Source organism: Hydra vulgaris, chromosome 09 (assembly GCF_038396675.1).
Source record: "Hydra vulgaris chromosome 09, alternate assembly HydraT2T_AEP".
NCBI classification, from domain to species: domain Eukaryota; kingdom Metazoa; phylum Cnidaria; class Hydrozoa; order Anthoathecata; family Hydridae; genus Hydra; species Hydra vulgaris.
The window spans coordinates 18960001-18979756 of record NC_088928.1 but is presented as its reverse complement, the minus strand read 5'-3'; the positions used below and the strand labels follow the sequence as shown (position 1 = coordinate 18979756).

The following is a 19756-nucleotide window of genomic DNA, read 5'->3' as shown; positions in this document are numbered from 1 at the left end:
AAAAGACAGTTCTGACAATCAAAGAAAAATATCAGATATAGAAATGGGGTTGGTGAAAAGCTGGTTATGTTTATAATTAGAAAGGAAGTAAATCCAGGATGTTTCAAAGATGTCAAAAGCCTACCTTACAATATCTTACCTATCAATACAAGTCCCAAAATGAATCCTGGATGGACTCTAAAATCTTTACTGATTATGTAAAAAGGCTTGACACAAAGATTATTGCTGAGGGTAGAAAAGTTGCTCTAATCATAGATAACCACCATGTTCATCCTAATGATGACTATCTTAAAGCAATTGAATTTACCACAAACAAAACCGCGGAAACTCAACCAATGAATCAGGGAGTCATAAGGGCATTGAAGGCTTTTATCGCACAAATGTTGTGAGGCATCAGATCAAATACATCATTGCTGGTAAAACGACCCAAAATATCAACATTCTTGAAACTATAAGTCATGGGATGCTGTATGGACAAAAACTGCAATGAATTGTTTTAGAAAGGCAGGTATCTTGCAGGTTATACAGGTAGCAAGTATAAATGGTGAAAATAATACTTTCGAATTGCTTGGAGAGAAAGTCAACAATTGTGTATTGTAGATTGCATATTTTAAGATTTGAAAATTTTTCAAGAAATTGTAGAGATTTTATTTTTTTAATTTTAAATTTGTTTTTTTAGAACGTAAAAAGTTGTAGAAGAATGTAAAGACTTAAAAAGCATCTTATTCCAAAGTTTTTCTTTTAAATATTAATTGAGAAAGTGGTGAAAGTGGTAAAACTTTTTGCAAACCTGGCCCCAGCAAAATTATAAGATTTAGCAGGGGCTGATAGCTGGAGCTAGAAAAAAATTTATAATTCTTTATACATTATACTTTTATACATATATTTACTATTTATTAAATACTGGCATATATTTCTATACTATTAAACTCTAATTTACTTCCGAAAGGTTATATAAGGTTGCAAGCAACCACTATTAAATTATGAGTTACTTTCACACAGAGGATAGGTTAAAAAGCTGGGAAACAGTTAACTGAAGATTTAAAAAGTTTTAGGTTGTATAAAAAAAGTAAACCTGAACATGAGTAAGAGTTATGAGGGTTTTTTTTATGTGCAAGGAAAAAAAATGGATTAATAAAAGTTTTTATAGCATGAAGGGACAGATACAGTAAAAGGGTGCAATTTGTTGAATAAGAAGCCAAGCAAGAATAAGTTTTGGTTTATCATAATAGAGATAATAGCTCATTTGAGTGATGACCATGATTAGAAAAACAACATAAAAGAGGAAGGCTAAAGCCTGATGATAATGATGATGATGATGACGACGATAATGATGATAATGATGATGATGATAATGATGATAATGATGATGATGATAATGATGATGATGATGATGATTTCTAGTAATGATGATTATAATGATCATGTTGATCATAATGTTTATATATGCATATATATACAAAATATAACATGAATTTTAAATAAAAAAAAAACAAACTTTAGGATGTATAAGCATTTATGCGGCCCCGGCTACATTTTATTAAACCGGGCCCCAGCTCTGGTCAAATATCAACCCCGGTCGCTTAATAACTGAAGCCAAGGAGGCTACTCTAAGGTAAAAAAGCTACAGTCAAAAAGGCCAATAAATTTTTTTTTGCTTAATTGTTATTACAATTCTTTCTCAACTCTATAACTCTAAAGGACAAACCTTGGTCAACGAGACTGCTGTACAAAAAAAACAACAACCTATTGAGCATGGTACTATTAGGGACATGGTGTGATTTAAACTCTATACATCTTGATATGAAATATTTACATGTCTATGTCCATTAATATGGTTTATTATAACCGTCATAAAAAGTTTTTACAAGATAATAAATCAATCTTAATAACACAATTTTACATAATAATAAATACAATTTTAACATGTTTCATAAAAACACTTACTTTTTTCTCTCCAATGACTGCTGATATCTTCTGAGTTCATATATATCTTATTTGTTCCAATTTCTACTGTTGCACTTTGAATATTACATAACTTAGCAGACTTTTCAAGTTCCTTTAATAACCTTTGAAGTCTGTTTTGAAAAAGTAATATATATATATATATATATAATATATATATATATATATATATATATATATATATATATATATATATATATATATATATATATATATATATACATATATATGGTAGAAAATCAAACTACATGATTTTCACAACTTTCATGCTGTTGCAATCATCAGGTAAAATACAAATATAGTTTTTTCAATAAAAAATTATTATACACAATTGAAATCAGTTACGTAAAACTATACAGAAAAAACCTTTAGGGAAAAAACTGTTGTTATGACTATGTGTCTTTACATCTAATCTTCAGGTTTGTGGTTGCTTAATAGAAATTTATTGTTGTGAGGACATTTGAAAATTAACTCTGTTTTTTTATTAAGTAGCTCTTAAGCATTTCGTAATGATTTGTAAAACTTTTTCATATAATCTAAGTGAACTAAGTAAAACAACATATATATATATATATATATATATATATATATATATATATATATATATATTGATATCAAAGATATTAATATATATATATATATTTTGATATCTTGGTGCAGGTAAGCAGAGTCCCAAAAGGACTCTAACTTCTATTACCTACAGGTCTCTGGTGCACAGGAGTTCTAAAAATATTGAATGACATGATCTGCAATAAGAAAAAAATTCATGAGATTTAATGACTTGAAACCTATTGTTTTTTAGCCTAGAGTCTCAGAGTCCTTGCCACCTTTACACATAAGGTAATGATTTCAAATTTAAAAATTGATTTTTCCTCTAACCTAAAAGTCCCTTTTTACCTCAAAAAGTAGTTCATAAGCTTTTTCATATTTTTAGAGTTTCTAAATACCAAAAACCAAGAAGAAATATCCTTTCTATAACTTTCAAATCCAGAGTCTTTTTGGGACTCTGCATCTATATTATGGTGTCTTTTGAATACATTTTGTTTTTAAAGGATTGCTTATGATTGACAAACTGTTCTTTTATTCACCCTCGTTAAGCAAATCTATTGTTTTTCAGGTACATTCTTAGAAGAAACAACACATTTATATACCACTTTTTTTAACAAACATTTTCCATTCAATGGGCAACTGTTTTTTAGTTTAGAATTACAATTTTCTGTTACTTTTTTTATTTAGAATTTCATATATCAAGCCATTATTGTAGCCTTTTATAATTCTCTTCACATTTTTTGTGCAAAAATTTTATGAAATAATAAGAGGGTGTAAAGTATTTATCTACAAGTTTTAAAAACACTTTTTTTATGCTAGTAGAAACATTTTTGCTATATGGGGGTTTAACCAAATTATGTTTTTAATTATATTTTGCTTTTTTGCATTATTTTTTCCAGGGTTATTTTTCAAAATTTTATTTTGAAATTTTGAAAACTATTCTTTTAAGGGATGCTTTACAAATATGTTTGGAAAAATTCATTACATTTTTATTAGAGAAGTTTTGGTTTAGCCTGTTATTAACTTTATTAGTAACAGGCTTTTAACAAATTAAGATTTGTTTTAAAAATTTGAGGTGGGTGGTTTGGGTTAATATTAATATACAAAATTCTTGATTTGGTTTTTTGAAAGACTCATATGAGTTTTAACAGAAGTTAAATGTGAAATCAAAAAAATTTACAACTTTTAAAGCTAATATTTTTGAAAATTTTTATATCTTTTCTAATTTTATCAGGCTGTGGACCAGATTTTTTAAAGATTACTATTAAACCATCATCTTAATAAAGACCTAATTTATTAATATTGATTACTTTACTTAACAAATGTAAAATAAATAGTCCAACTATTTCACTAATTTCTGCTCGATCATAACTGTTCAAGTATGGGCAATTATGTTACATCAAAACTAATATCTAATATATTATTAATATATTAATGATCTCTTTAAATCTTTCATCTTGTAATTTCTTTTTGAACTTACCTTATCATCGCAATACTTATTACTACCCCAATGCTAACTGAGCCTCATTCTACACTATGGTTTTCACCTTCTTGTGCAGCTGATATCTAATTGTAATCATTTTATCTTATCTTTTTAGAAGAACAACTCTCTAGAGAACAAACAGCTATTTATTATTGCAAGAAATTGCTGTATAAAGGCACTGTCTAATGCTAAGCTCCATTTTTCTCAGTTCAATAAACCTTGTATTTCATCTCAGAAGTTGGGCTCTAGAGACTTTTCGAAAATCTTTAACAGCTTTTTTAACAAGGGTAGGTCTAACATTACATCTCTTATTTATGGGACTGGTCTTATTACCTTTCCCAAGGATAAGGCAAAACTATTTGCAAAAAACTTTTCTTCTAATTCAACTCTCAAATCTTATGACCATTCTCTTCCTTCCATTTCAATTAAACAGGTTAACCTATTGTTAGATATTTATATCACTTGAGCTTCCGTTGCCATATCTCAATAAAACTCTTCTACCACTTGTGGTCCAGACAACATTCCTGTCATAGTCTTACCAAAGTGCTCCCCAGAACTCTCTTCAATTCTCTCTAAACTATTTAATAAATGCTTGACTGAGTCTTGTTTTCTTGCCTGCTGGAAAATACATCTGTTGTTCCGATTTTCAAAAACTCAGGTGAACAAAAACTTTAAACATTCTGAAGTTTATTTGGGTTAAATGTGTTAGTACCTGTGGTACTTTATATTTCTCATATACAATATTGGTGTAGTGGTAAAGTGCTCGCTTCATAAGCGAGAGGTTCCGAGTTCGATCCCCACCACGTTCCTGGTAGTACCGCGCTCAACTTGTTTCTCCGCGCAGCGGCCTTGTTCGTCAAGGTTCGTGTTTCGGATTTATAGAGTTGAGAGAAGGTTATAACCACCATTAAGTAGCCTCCTCATCTGTAGTGGCCCTCTTGGCCTTGAGGAGGTGAATAACAAAAAAACAAAAAAACAAAAAAAAAAAATATAGCAATGTAAGATCTTTCATTCAGATAATGTTTTATATAACTTTTTTTTTATATGACTTATGGAACTACTGCATAAATAAGTAATTACATGCTTATGTATTAGATATATTTTTACTAAACTTAAATTAAAAGTTGTTGTCCACTAGAGCACATTCTGCTTGTTGAATGTAAAAAACTTGAATTAAGCAAATAATAAACATTCAAAAGAATAAAACAATAATTTAGTTTTAGAAATTTTTTTTTGTTTTTTCGTTTAACTAAAAATAAAAACAAATAAAAGAACTTAATTTCTTGAAAATAAAAAATTATGAAACTCTAGTACACACTTCTGCTACTATTATTACTTAATATTAGAGAAAAATTATTTTAAAAATATTTTTTTTTTAAATTGGGAACTGCCTAGTAGTAGTGTGCCTAGTCGAGCAACGTCACTTTGATTAATTCTGATCAATAAAAATATAAATAAATTGTAATCAAAACAATAAATTAAAACAACAAATTATTATAATAACAAACCTTTGTTTTTTATAATTTCTTTGTAAAGAAATGACAGTCCTTATAAAAATATCTTCTGAATTTAGTTTCTTTTCTTGCTAAAAAGCATTTTAAACATTTTTTTACATATTTAACACAAGTTAATATTATAAATTCTTATTTAAAATAATAAAAATTCAAGCTGTAATAATTTTATAATAGTTTGAAGTTAATAAAGGATTAAAATTATTAGATCTTTTACAAATTTGTTGGTTGACAAGCTCACACAAAACTATTGCGAGCTTTATTTTAGAGTTTTTCTTCCCCTAGGTTATTTGCTTTCACTAGCAAAGGCTTTAGCAGAAAAAGACTTATGAGCCTGACCTACCCTAATAATGAATCAACATATCTAGGACCATGACTAGTGTCAAGACTAGGACATAGATAAATAAACCAAATTATTTTAAGCAGAAAGTAAGATTAGAAATATGAAAGAGATGTAGAAATTATCATGAAACATAGATTTTCTTAAAAAATAAAACAAAAAGCTCTTTAAATTTATTTTAAACCAACGAGTATATATTTTATGCATCTCTTATGTAGATGTGTAAGAAAACAAAATAATAAAAATTGTATAATAAAAATTCACATTAAACAGTTATTCATATTAAACAGTTAAAAAAGAATGAAAACAAAACAAAAAATTAAAACAATAAAAAATTAAAATAATTTGTTTAAATAAAAACCAAACTGAAATCATATGGACATCAAAAAAAAATTTCATTTTACTCAAAATACTTTAAGCTCAGGAATATATAAAAGTATTCCTTATTTTGCTTATCTGTTATAGCTTAAAAACAAGTTTTCTTTGCAATCCACTAAAAATTCTTTCTTTGAAGAAAGATACCCATCATTTAGAGCCATAATGTTTAATACATCTTTTCAAAAGTTTTCTAGAGTTATAATGTATTTTTGTACTTTCAACATGATCTTCATGTGTGAACTTAAATTGAGATATACTGAATGTAAATTTTAAATAGAGCTAATTATAGATAAATATAAGAGTTAGGGTCATTTCCACACTTAATGTGAGTTTGGCAAAATTTTGCAGTGAAAGTTTGCAGTTTAGCAAAATTTTGCAGTTGTCAGTAAAATACTTTATGGGTTAATTTAAAACTGTTCTAAACTCTAAAATTTAAATAATTTACATACTTATTTTGATCAAACTTTTAATGTGCAATTTCCCATTCTTATTGTATGTGATTCACAATTATTGTATATATTGTTGACACTTATCCTGTATTTTAAAATCTGCTTTAGCTTTAGTTCCATAATGTGCTCATGGTTCCAAATGAAAGATTAATACATTTATAACATATTATTAAACAATTTTAGGTATATAAATTAAAAAGGAAGACTATTTAATAAACATTAAGTATACAGTAATATAAATATAAAATGTAATTTTTTTTTTTTCTCAAAATTTTCTTGCTTTTTCATTTAATAACTTTTTCTCTGTGGCCAATTCTTTTTTCTTAATTTTTCCCCTCCATTTTTGTCATTTTCTCTGCAGCCAATTGTTTCTTCTTTAAATTTTCTTTCTCTATTTTTGACTTTTCTTTCATTTTTGCTTTTTGAATTTCCTGCCTCGTTTCCTAAAATTAAAACATTTTCAATTGGATTTATAACTTTTCTTGCTATTTTTAAACTAAAACAAGCTGTTTCTGGTTCTATTACCGCTACAATATTGTAATCAGCCATTTCTATATCAGATATAATTTGCACATTTTCTACATTACCACTCACAATTCAATAAAAGTTTTGCGAGAGCTGATAAAATCACACTTGAATGTAAATAACTCTGAATAAGCAGTTAGAGCATTAATTACAGTTGACTCAAATAATCCTTGAAAATTTTGTGTGTATTTAACACTATTAGCATTAAAAGGAAAAACTCTAGTATTTTTAAAAGCACTTTTAATATTACTTGCCATATCAATTATAAATGAATTTATTGCCTCTGGTACATTTTCCTTGTTTATTTTCTGCCCTTCATGGTCAATGCGCCATTTTCGGCAAAAAAATTTCTACTATGCTTTCATTGGCCCAAAAACTGCCAACATGTATTTTTTCCTCGTTCACCATGTAATAAATGCGTTTTTTTGGTATTAACTATTGGTAACAACCTGAGGAGGTGAATAACAACAACAACAACAACAACAACAAAAAAAAACTAAAACCACTCTCATCCATATTGAAAATGTGCAGCAAATCATTCAAACATTGAACGTTTTCTCCCAAAAGTATTAGAATTTCAGCAAACAATCTCTTGGCTTTTCAGTTACTCCTTTAGCTCAGTTTAAGTATTCACCTCATTTTTGAGATAGCTGTTCATAACAACAAGAAATGCATGAAACCAACCTTTTGCAAGATAGTTGTTAGTAAATTGCGTTTTTATATTACTGTAATAAATCCCATTCTTGTGCATGCAAGTAATTATTCAACTAACCTGTTTTCAACTTCATCCACCTACTACTGTTGCATAGCCACAGTATTGTATCTTCAAAGAAGTTCTTCCAGATAATTTATCACGAAGAGCCTGACAAAAAATTCCAAACATCTTGCTCATTTTGTACACAACCATACTTTTTTAACCACATTTATAGCATCATGTAATTAATTATCTGTATCCTGAAGTCTTTGTTTTGAGCTATAAGTTTTGGTCTTATATTTTTGCCTTACCATTGTAAAAGACTCAAAGTAAAAAATATTTATTTTATGATCAAAAAAAAATGTTTATTGGATATGCGATATGTATGGAATAATATTTTTTTAGTTCCCTTGTTTTTATTGAAATGCTTCTAACAGCCGCTATTTAAAAAAAAAGTATTTTTATATGCTGCCATACTAAACCCACTGAGTTCATAAAAGTAACTATGTATTGCAGTTTCTACGCATTCAAATAGAGGTGTATGATAATATTGCTCATAAATAAAATATAATTACAAAAAATAACTACTTGTTTCAAAATTTCTGTTAGTACTTGAAACCTACTATAAGTGTCAACTCACAGAAAATGTGTGTTAAATTCTTTGAAATTTAGTTTTTATTTCACCTGTTTAATATTTGCAATAGAATGTTTTTACTTTTTAGACTATTTTTCAGAAACGAAAAAATTTAATTTTAAAAAATATTTAATTTATTAAAATGTTTACTAAATAAATAAAATTTTCTCTCTCATTTGCTTCCTTTTTTAAATTTGATATTAGATTGGGTGAATAAAAAAGAGCAATTGGTTCTAATTTTTCATTTTATTCTAATTTTTCACTATAAAATCTTTCAATTTATTATTTTGCTACTTTATTTTACTATTTATTTTTAAGAATGACCAAATAAAAATGTTAAATTAGATGAGAAAACACTCACACACACACACACACAAATAATACACAGAAATATTTTGAAAAGAAAAAACTAATTACAATGGTGAGAAAAGCAATCGCTGACTGCGATCACAATATGCTTAATTCAAGCCCTAAAGTAAAATGTAAAAAACACAAATAAAAGATAAGAAAAACACTTACATGTTAATTATAAGTAAAATATAAATCAGTGAACTTAAAGAAAAAATAAACAAGAAGTGATAAATTACAAAGGTCTTACATCTGAAATATTTCTTAAGGTAATTTTCAATGTTGTAAAACTTGTTTCAGTAATAGTTACTTGTTTATATCTTTTAGAACTAGTCCCAATCTTATCAAAATAAAAACTGAAACTTACATCTAATGAAGAAAGCTTCAATTTTTCATTGAAAATCTCTTCATCAATTAATTTTATGCGCTGATCCTAAATCAATGATAAAAGTAAAAGTAAAATACAAACAGTATTTTCTGAAAATGTTTACACGGTTAAAAAAATGAACATTTTCTAAATGTCTTTTTAAATCAATGGTGGAACCAACTCAAAAAATGTAAAAATAGTTTTGGACAAAATATTGAAATTCTGCCTCACCTGCTTTTTTGAGATCAAAATAATTCGAAACCTTTAAATTTTAAGATTTGAGGGCATTTTTCAATTTATTCTTATAAAGCAACTTTTGATAGTTTAGAAAAATACTATTATAAACAGAGAAGCTGAAAGACTTTTTATTGAAATTCTAGGATACCAGAAAAATTTAACAGGATTTTGGAAATTTGGTTTATTACCAAATTTCCGAAAAAGTATCTTCCTGGGAACAATAATAGGCCCAAATAAAACCCTATTTATCATCTTATCTTTTATAGTCTTTTGATTTTATATCATATGGTAGTAGTGTAGTGGTAGTACGCTTGCTTTTTAAGCGAGTTTGGTCCCTACCACATCGCTGGTAGTACAGCGCTCAACTTGTTTCTCTGCACAGCAGCCTTGTTTGTCAAGGTTTGTTTTTCAGAGTTGAAGATTTGAGAGAGGGTTGTTATCACAATAAAGTAGCTTCCTCGACTGTAGTGGCCCACTCGACCTTAGGAAAGTAAGTTATGCTGAAAAAAAAAGTATCAAAAGTAAATTAAAGTCAGCAATTAAGAAAAAAAACTAAGTGATATAAAGCTAGTTTTATTTATTTTTATTATGGACAAACTATATAAAAACAGATAACTATGGAGGCAAAAGATTTACAGGGACATTTTTAAGTCCCTATAACATTTTTAAGTAAGTATTTCAGGTTTTTCAGATCTAATTTTAAAAGACATTTAGAATATACTTTTTCTAGTAATATGCAGAACTTTTTTTCTCTAAATTTAACTTGATCTTAAAAATGTTGTAAAAGCATTTATGTAAAAGCTAATACAGTTCCGCTGGGTTTCTAACTTGTGAGAGTTAGTAATAACTAAAATGTTAATTATACTTAATGATGCTTAAATTAAATTAGGTAACACATGAATGAATTTTAGTAGATGGCACAAGGGGCGCTAGCTTTTTAGAGCAATGCCAATTATAGTATTCATAGAAAAGAGAAAGAGAAGCAACATTACAACAATGTTATAATGGTTGGTGGTTGGCTGCAAGAGCAGGTCCAACTATGTTTACAATGCATTTTTTGCACCTTGTCTAAAAGAAAAAGAGCATTATTCGAAGATCCGCCCCAGATAAGGCAACCATTTCCAAACAAGGACCAATTTGAGATTTAGAGAGATAAAGAATAGAATCCTGAGTAAGAAAATGGCGAGCACGATAAAGAGATGCAGATGCTAATTTTGTAATGGATTTGATATATGGTTTCCAAGAAAGATCGGAAGTAAGAATTAATCCTGGAAGATAAAGGGGAGATGACTCATCGAGTACGTTACCGTTCATAAATATAGAAAGATTTAGATTGTTGCAATAACGATTAGCTGAAAGAATTGAGTCTTATTTGAGTTAATGTTCACCAGCCACTGAGAGCCTAAACTACTAAATTAAAACAAAAATATCAAGTTATTATATAAATTCTTGAAAAATCCAGAGAAGAGAAAAAGATAGAGGGAAAAAAAAAGATTACCAGATGAATAATATTTCCTTCAAAAAATATTGACAACAGTAAGATATTGGGAATACTTACTGATGGTAAATCAAAAATTTTTTGAAACATTCAAAACTGTTAAAAGTAAACAACAGTTAACAAAATTGGGTACTTATTTATTATATGGCGTACATTTTTAAAAATCTATACAAAAAAACTAATGACTTTTTAGAATGTATCCAAATATTTAAAAATTTCTACAGCAGTAACTTCAAAACATTTAAAGGCACTGGTTTATAAACAATTTTTTTTTTAAGTGCTATTAATATTAAAGCACCTGATGTACTTGCTTTAGAAAAGAACTACGCATGGAAATACACTCAGTAAATGGTAAACCCTTAGAACTACTATAAAATACTGCTGAGTTGTCAAACTTTGTGAAATAGCTTTAATGAAGTCAGAAGTCTATCAAACAGATACCAATACTGCAATCACACAACATGCTACTACTTAATTGATCTAGTGAAAACTTTTTTGACTTTTAAAGTCAAATGTGTATTGTAAGGTTGGTTTTCAATTGAGCCACTTGAAAAATATTTTTATAATGTTTGGTAGGGATCTGGAGATATTTACTTAATAAATACTAAGTTATACTAATTAATGCTAATTTATACTAATACATACAATTTAATAATACATACAAACTGACATTACAACAATATTTGCTGTAGAACACATTGATGGTATTTGGCTTTCAGCTTCTATGGCACTTTGCCACAAAAACTAAAAGTTTTATGAACATATTGTAACAATAGAAAATTAAAAAAAAAAATTAGTGTAAAAATATTAATAAAGAGATTACTAACATTGAATTAAATAAACTTTTTAAGTTAAATTATATTAAACTAAATTGCTTGTTGTGATTCTAAATTTTTAGTTAAAACAGTCGAAATTTTAAATTGTAACAACAAAAGATTTGCTACTAAAAATTAATAACTTTAATATTTAACTAAACAGAAAATGCTTTACTGAAAATGTATCATTTTAAGTTGATTTCTAAAATGAAATCTATATGTCTATATATTATTGCCTTAATTTGACTTTATTAACTTAATTGAGTTAGTAGTAGTGCTCATTCGAGTGTGTTTGACACGAAGCTCTTGGGAGCCATTGCAACCAAGGTAGTGGTGAGAAAGAGTCGCAGGACATTGTTTTATAAGAAAATGTGAGTTAACGTGTATGCAAATATCTAACCTACATAAACTTCAATTTAAGTAATGCTAAAACATACTGAAACATTTATCAAGTTTTACAGTTTGATTTTCACTTGAGAATTGCATTGCGTCAAGCTCTCCTAAATTTTGATCTACAACATTTATTTCTGTTAAAAAAATCATTATATAGTTTTAAAAATTTTTGTTCCACAACATGCCAGCATTGCCGAGTGGATAACGTGCCAAGCTTCTGAATAAGTAAGCCGTGGTTCAAGTCCTACCACTGGCAACTTTTTTATTTTTTATTTTTTTTTATTATTTTAAAATAAAAAATACTTTTGAAGTCTTATAGAGATTATATACAAACATATGTAACAATATTATACACTTAAACAAAAAGATTAAAAAAAAGCTAAAATTTCTAAAAACATCAAAACACCGGGAGAACAAATTTGTTGCATGTGTCATGATTGAGATTGATACTTAAGTTATTAATGTGCTCAGGTAATTAGTCCTAATAAGCTGTGGATGGTCTGAAAAAAAAGGTGTCTAAAACTTAATAAAGAAAAAACTCAATAAGAAAGTCCTACTACTCCAGAAGGTGCTGCTGTGGCACAAAAAAAGAAAAAAAAAACAACCCGTAGCTAGAAAAAAAATTTAAAACTTTCTTTTGACAATTAAGACCCATATTTTTACAGGCCTAATCAGCTAGTTAATAATAATAACAATAATAATAGTTGTAATAAAAACTAAAAGAAAAAAAAAAGAAGAACTGACAAATGATTTTAATAAAAATTTAATCCTTCTACAGAACTTCCAACTAACAGCTAAATTACAATTCTCACAGCCTCACAGTTGATTTAAATTCTCCAGGTGAATTTTAAAAAGGTTGAGGCATTTTTTTTTTAAAATATTCTAATTGTTTTATCTGGTAATTAAGTACAGATGAACACTTGATGTAGATATCCGTAATTTGATTAAAAATAAAGCATTATATATTTTAAATGTAAAAATAAATTCAGCCAAACATGGTTTGCAGATTACTCTGTTCGAATGGTTAAAAATTATATTAACCAATTTTACTATTCCTTGTGGTAAACAATTACATCAAGGTTTTACCTGATCATTGCAAAAAAAGCAGTCACAAAGCAAATGTTATAGCATTAAAAAATCAAACTTAATTTTTAAAAAAAAATTTTAACACAAAACTAATTTATGATTTTACGCTTCTTTAGGTTTTCAAAAAAATCTCAAATTTTTTGTTATTAATTCTCAAAGATTTAAAGCAAAAAGGTAGGAAGGAAGGAAGGAAAAAGATTTGTAACAAAAAGGTTGGAAGATCTGCTTTTGCCTATAGGGAGTGGGACAAATTAAAGTTTCATCCTAACCTGAAAAATTAATATATATAGGTAACTAATTAAATTGTACATAAAATATATATTTACATGGTCAAACTGTCCATTTTCTGAGCCATTTTGTAAGTTCAACGACAGATAAGTTTTTTGTTCTCTAAAAATGTGAAGTTATCAAGATTTTATATCAAAATTACAAAACTATTTTATATTATAAAAAAAAAAAAAAAAAAAACTATTTTAAAAATTTGTTTTTTATACACTATGACTTTAATATGTTGGTAATGTTTTTTACATTAGTTATAAATTCTAAATAAATATTTTAAACAAGTTTTGATGATACAATTTGTTGTTTTCAATAGTTTAATGCAAAATATTGACTAAAAACCCAATACGTGTAGGCTAAACATTGTCCTAAATATTTTAAACGCTCCCCACAATATGCAATTTAAAATTGACTTATATTTGTTTACAAATTTATATACGTAAAAAATTAAAATCTTCAGTTCTTTCTATGATAAATAAATAAATAAAACACTTTTGTTAATTTTTAAGTTGTCTTAACTTTTTCCTTGTCATGTTGTCTTCAAGAAGAAGACTTTTTTTAAAAAAAAAAGAAAATATAATTTGAATTTACAAACAGAAGATCCAGATTGATTTTAGATTTCAACAGTTTTGACAGTTTATTTTTAATTATACATCTAAATGTTAAACCATTTTAACATTCAGATGTATAAATAAAAATAAACAGAAAACATTATTTTTATCTCATAATCAACTTTTCCTTGTTTTTTTTTCTTTAAGCTAATAAATAACTTTTGGTCAAAACCTTTTCTTATTTTGTACTTTAATTTAGTAAAGCTCTATTGACTTCTAAAAAAAACTTCTATTCAAACAAAAGAACTTCTGTTCTTACATATTTTCTTCTTTCTTTTCTTCTTGTTTTTCCTTGATAAAATTATTGTCACTAAGTTGTTTTAAGTTGCTTATATAATTATCTGTTAGACCATTAATCCAATCACTTTTAACGGCTGTTTTTTCAAAATCATTTAAAATCATTTGATTAATCACAACTGTTTTAACATCAATGATATCTAAAAACACAATCCAATAAAAAAACATTAAATGACCTAATATTAGCAGTTAAAGGTGCGAAAATATAATTTAAATAATAAGATAAATATTGTTATAAAAAATATTTAAATTATTTAACAACTCTTCCAACAAGGCTGTTATTTTAAATAGCATTTCTTTTAACACAAGATTTATTTTTAAATAACAAACTTTTGAACAGAGATTTATAAATTTGTTTGTTTCTTATTACCATTGATTTTGACAAAAAACGTTTTTAATTGAAAAAATTTTGAAAACAAAAACAAAAGAAGAAAAATCTAATATCATTAGCAATTCACTCTCAACAAGAGACACAAAGTCCTAAAAAGAAAAACGAGATTCTAAAAAGAGACACAATATTCTAAAACGAGACACAAGGTCTCAAAAAGAACATTGTTGTTTAGAGTTAGCCATTTATTATTTTAATTTGATCCTAACACTCCAGAAATGCTTAAAAACTTATAAATCTCATGAAAGAAAAAGATGCAGGACTTTAAAAGCCTAAATTAAACTGTATAGAAAAATAAATTATATTCACCATTCTTTTCATTGTTTACTTTTTTAAGAAATATCTCAGTTTCTAAGCCTCTTTGTTTAAGAGCTGAAAGGTAACCTAATATTGAACATTGGTAAGATGTTGATTCCTGAAAATAATTAAAAATTATAAAAAAATAAAAATAAGTAAACATTTAAAATAAGCAAATGTTAACCTAAGAAAAATAACTCTAAACAAAATAATATAAAAAGAACCATTTTACTTTTAAATACCATGTCTAACATGAAATAAATAAAGTTATTAACAGTTAAAGTTAAATACTATATATTTTTAATATGCATAAAACATAAATACATTTACATTATTGAACTTTAATAGATATAATAGATTTAATAGATAGACATATATATATACTTAATAAAAACAAGTATACTTTGTGAAACATAAAAGCATAATATTTAGTCTAGCATAAAAAAAAAATTGAAATTTTTATATGAACAATATATATATATATATATATATATATATATATATATATATATATATATATATATATATATATATATATATATATATATATATATATATACAGTATGCAAAAAAATATAATCTTACACTTTAAAAAAAGTAACATCTTTTATGTTTATGACCAAAATTTTTGTAAAGTTTTAACAAAAACTGATTCTAAAGTATACATTAAAATATCAATAGCAAAATATCAACAAGATTTTGGGAAAAAATCATTTTTGTACGATAGAAATTTAAAAATTTAATTTTTTAAATAAACTTTTTTTGCCGCACATTTTTAGCTACAGCAAATAAAATAATTGTACAGTTTAAAAATAATGTCAAATTGATCAAATTTCATGGAAATTAGTATTGAGTAATGCTTTCTTTGGCCTTGATGGCCCCAGCTTGACAATTTGACACTGAGTTAACCAAATTTTGGATCTCTTCTGTTATTATATTATTTTAAGTCATCTTTGTGTTTAAATGCTTAGTCTCCAATTTTTCTGTCCAAAATATACCACAAATTTTCTATAGGATTCAAGTCCAGACTTTGAGATTCTAAAACATTTATGTTATTTGTAGCAAAGCAAAGCTTCGTTTTCTTAACGGCATCTTTTTGAATAGTTATCCTGATGGATTATGAAATTGTTTCCCATTCTCAAATTTTTAGTAGATAGTCGGAAGTTGGCTTTGAGAATTTTACAATACATTGAAGCATCCATTGTCATCAGTAAATGTCAATTTCCTTACTCCTTTTCAACTCATACCACTTCAAACTATCACACTTCCTCCTCCTTGTTTTACATTATCTCACAAACAACTCAATTTATAACCTCCTTTTTTTTTGCCAAACTTTATGGACTCTATCCAATGAGATAAAGTTGTATTTTAACTCATCTGAACACAATATTTTTTACATTGGTCTTGTGTTTTCGCCCTTTGCCAGCTACAATAGCAATTTTACTTACTAGTTAGATCATTCGATTTGCTCTATTCACACTAAAACAATGACCTATTTTGTTACTGTATGATTATTTTTTTTAGTCAATATTATGCATTATTAAATTAATTGTGTAAAATTCAATAGGTTTAAAAAACAATTAATTCGCAAATACACAGATTCCTAAAACAATACTTAAAAAGATATCTAAAAAAAGATTTCAAATAACGAACAACTCATTTTTTTGATGCATTCTTTAAAATTATGATATTCTTAAAGTGTACAATTATTTTTTTTTTTTTGCATACTGTTAACATATATAAATATATATATATATATATATATATATATATATATATATATATATATATATATATATATATATATATATATATATATAACCTCTAGCTGGTCATCGTCATTTTCTTCATGCGTACTTTCTTGCTCACTATCAACTACTTTAAACTCTTCAATAAGTCCCTCTAATTCTAAAAACTCAGTGAAACAATGAAAGCATTAACTACTTCATTAGAAAAAAATTCAATAAAAAAGTCAATAGCAAAATGTAACAGACAACTGTAATATATATATATATATATATATATATATATATATATATATATATATATACATATATATATATATATATATATACATACACACACAAATATATATATATATATATATGCATATACACATATATATACATATAGACACACACATATATATACATATTTGTATGTATATATGTGTGTATATATATACCATGCCTTCTCAGGAAACACAGCTGGTCGCACACCTTATATAACTACGAATACAATTTTTTTTTTTGACAATTTGGTCATGATTTTTTTGATATTTTTGATAATTTGATATCGATAATTAAAACTAATTTTAAAATTAGTTTGATTTTTTCAGAAAAAAACAAAACTAATTTAAAATTAAAAAAGAAAATCAAAAATAAACAAACTATAAACTGAAAAGAGAACTTAACAAATGATGAAATAAATAAAGGAAAAACCAGAGAAACCAAAGCATAAAAACTAATATATTTTCAAATTTAGAAGCGTCTCTTCTAGTAGTTCAAACTTAATTAATTTAAAAACGTTTCAATTAATAATCTAAAGATAATAATATTTTCTTCATGGTCATGTTGATGTACCGCATAGGTTGATTAATTGGGTCATTTATAAGGTGAAACTATGCTTGGATCAAATAACTTTGAAACTTTTATGACTTTTTTAAAAGCCCCTCCTTATATATATATATATATATATATATATATATATATATATATATATATATATATATATATATATATATATATATATATATATATATATATATATATATATATATATATACATATACATATATATATATATATACATATATATATATATATATATATATATATATATATATATATATATATATATATATATATATACACAGGAGTTGTTCTAGACCCTTTTCAACAGTGTTGAACGTATTTGGGTAACATTTGGGTGCTGCCTAAATTCAAAACTTGAGTGCTTTTTTTTTTATACGCCAAACATTTCTTTTGCGAAAAAATGCCTATATACATCAATGTTTTTGCTGAATTTATTTAAGGCAAATTATTTTTCTAGAATAGACCCTGATAAATATGTATATGTATATATATATATATATATATATATATATATATATATATATATATATATATATATATATATATATATATATATATATATATATATATATATATATATATATATATATAGTTCTGGAAAAATTTTAATGGACTTTTGCAATTCTCACTAATTTCTATTAATTGAGGCAGCAAAAAAGTTCAGTGGTCAATGATATTCTTTTGTTTTGATGACATACATATGCATAATAAAGGGACTAATTTATTTTCAAATGAAATATATTTAGATCTGCTTTTAATTAAGGGCTCGACAAGAACTGTAACTGAAATTTGTCGTAAACCCTGAAATATGTAAATTTGAGTTTGTGTCACCTGTTTTACTCACTGTAATGTATGGTGTACTTGGACTCTACACTCTACTAGTTTCTGTTCTGAACAAATAAAAAAGTTACTCTTTCAGCAAAATCTTTTAGATTTTAAACCAATTTTAAAATGATGGAAAAAAGAAGTAACCTGAGTCCTAGAAAAAAAAGAATAAATTTGTGTTTTGTTGGAGAATAGTAGCCTCAAACAAAAGGAGAAAAAAGAGCTAAGAAATTTAAGATCTTAACACAAACAGTAAGTGGAATAAAAAAAGAAGCTGGATAAGGATAGAAAAGTTGAAGATGGAAGAGTCGAGCTAGTGGAATGAAGAGGAAGCTTGATGAAGATAAAAAAGCTGAAGCTGGAAAAATGTGGTCATAAAAGAATCACTCCTCCCAGATTTAAGAAAAAGATCAAAGTAATAGCCTTCAGTGATAGAAAAAGTTCTTGTAAAAAGATATCTATGGAATTAGCAGGTCAGGACATTAATGTAATCCATAAAATAGTGAATAATTGCTTGCTTGAGCAAGGATTAATAGTATACAGACCCATGAAAAAGTCAAAACACATGGACAAGATAAAGCATGCCAGGCATGGATGGGGCGTTAAGCATTAAAGTTGGAGGAAAGAAGATTAGTGAAAGGTAATCATTAATTTAGCTTTCTAATAGACTCATGATAGTATTGATTTATTGATTTCATTCAGTTTTATCATGTTTTCTGACTAGTATCAGTAGGTGTTTATCATGAATATTAATGTATTTACTATGATTTCTCTGATACTTACCAGACATTTTTTTAATTTCAGGTTGTATATATACATATATATACACACACATATATTCTCAGATAAATCAACAATGATTGTGTTAAATGATAGGGTCCTGCCAGTCAGAAAAAGGCTATAAGAGGAGTTCAAGCCTGAGTTTTATTAAGAAAACTTTGAAGTTTCCCAAAAAAATCATGAAATAAAATACATAAAGCTCCTATCACTACAAAAACGCAGCTCATAGAAATGTTAATCCATGCCTGGTTCTACAGCAAGAGAATCACCAAACTATGCCATGATTTAACCATGGGCATGTCCAAGAGAGTGAAAGCATTGAAAGCTGCCAAAGTTAGTCAAACCAAGTATTAAAAACTTTGATATACCTGGAATATATAATCTGTGACTTTATCTTTATGTTATGAATGTTT

At 26.3% G+C, this 19756-nt stretch overlaps 1 protein-coding gene across 16 annotated transcripts in view; it reads right to left on the bottom strand.

The window, feature by feature from the left end:
* LOC136084622 (myb-like protein X) overlaps window positions 1-19756 on the bottom strand; it is a 54001-nt gene that overhangs the window by 30561 nt on the left and 3684 nt on the right. For 7 of the 16 annotated variants that reach the window (XR_010640688.1, XR_010640689.1, XR_010640690.1 and 4 more), the window contains exons 2-8: window positions 16967-17052; window positions 15157-15262; window positions 14422-14599; window positions 13599-13662; window positions 9244-9309; window positions 5506-5582; window positions 1948-2078 (exon numbers count right to left, since the gene is read on the bottom strand). Coding sequence is in view for 10 of the 16 variants with exons in the window: in XM_065804949.1 (XP_065661021.1) it covers window positions 1948-2078; window positions 5506-5582; window positions 9244-9309; window positions 13599-13662; window positions 14422-14599; window positions 15157-15262; window positions 16967-17052 (708 nt within the window). In the remaining 6 variants the exon portion in view is untranslated. Of the gene's footprint in view, window positions 1-1947; window positions 2079-5505; window positions 5583-9243; window positions 9310-13598; window positions 13663-14421; window positions 14600-15156; window positions 15263-16966; window positions 17060-19756 lie in introns of all 16 variants that reach the window. The other 9 variants (XR_010640692.1, XM_065804951.1, XM_065804952.1 and 6 more) reach the window with 5 other exon arrangements.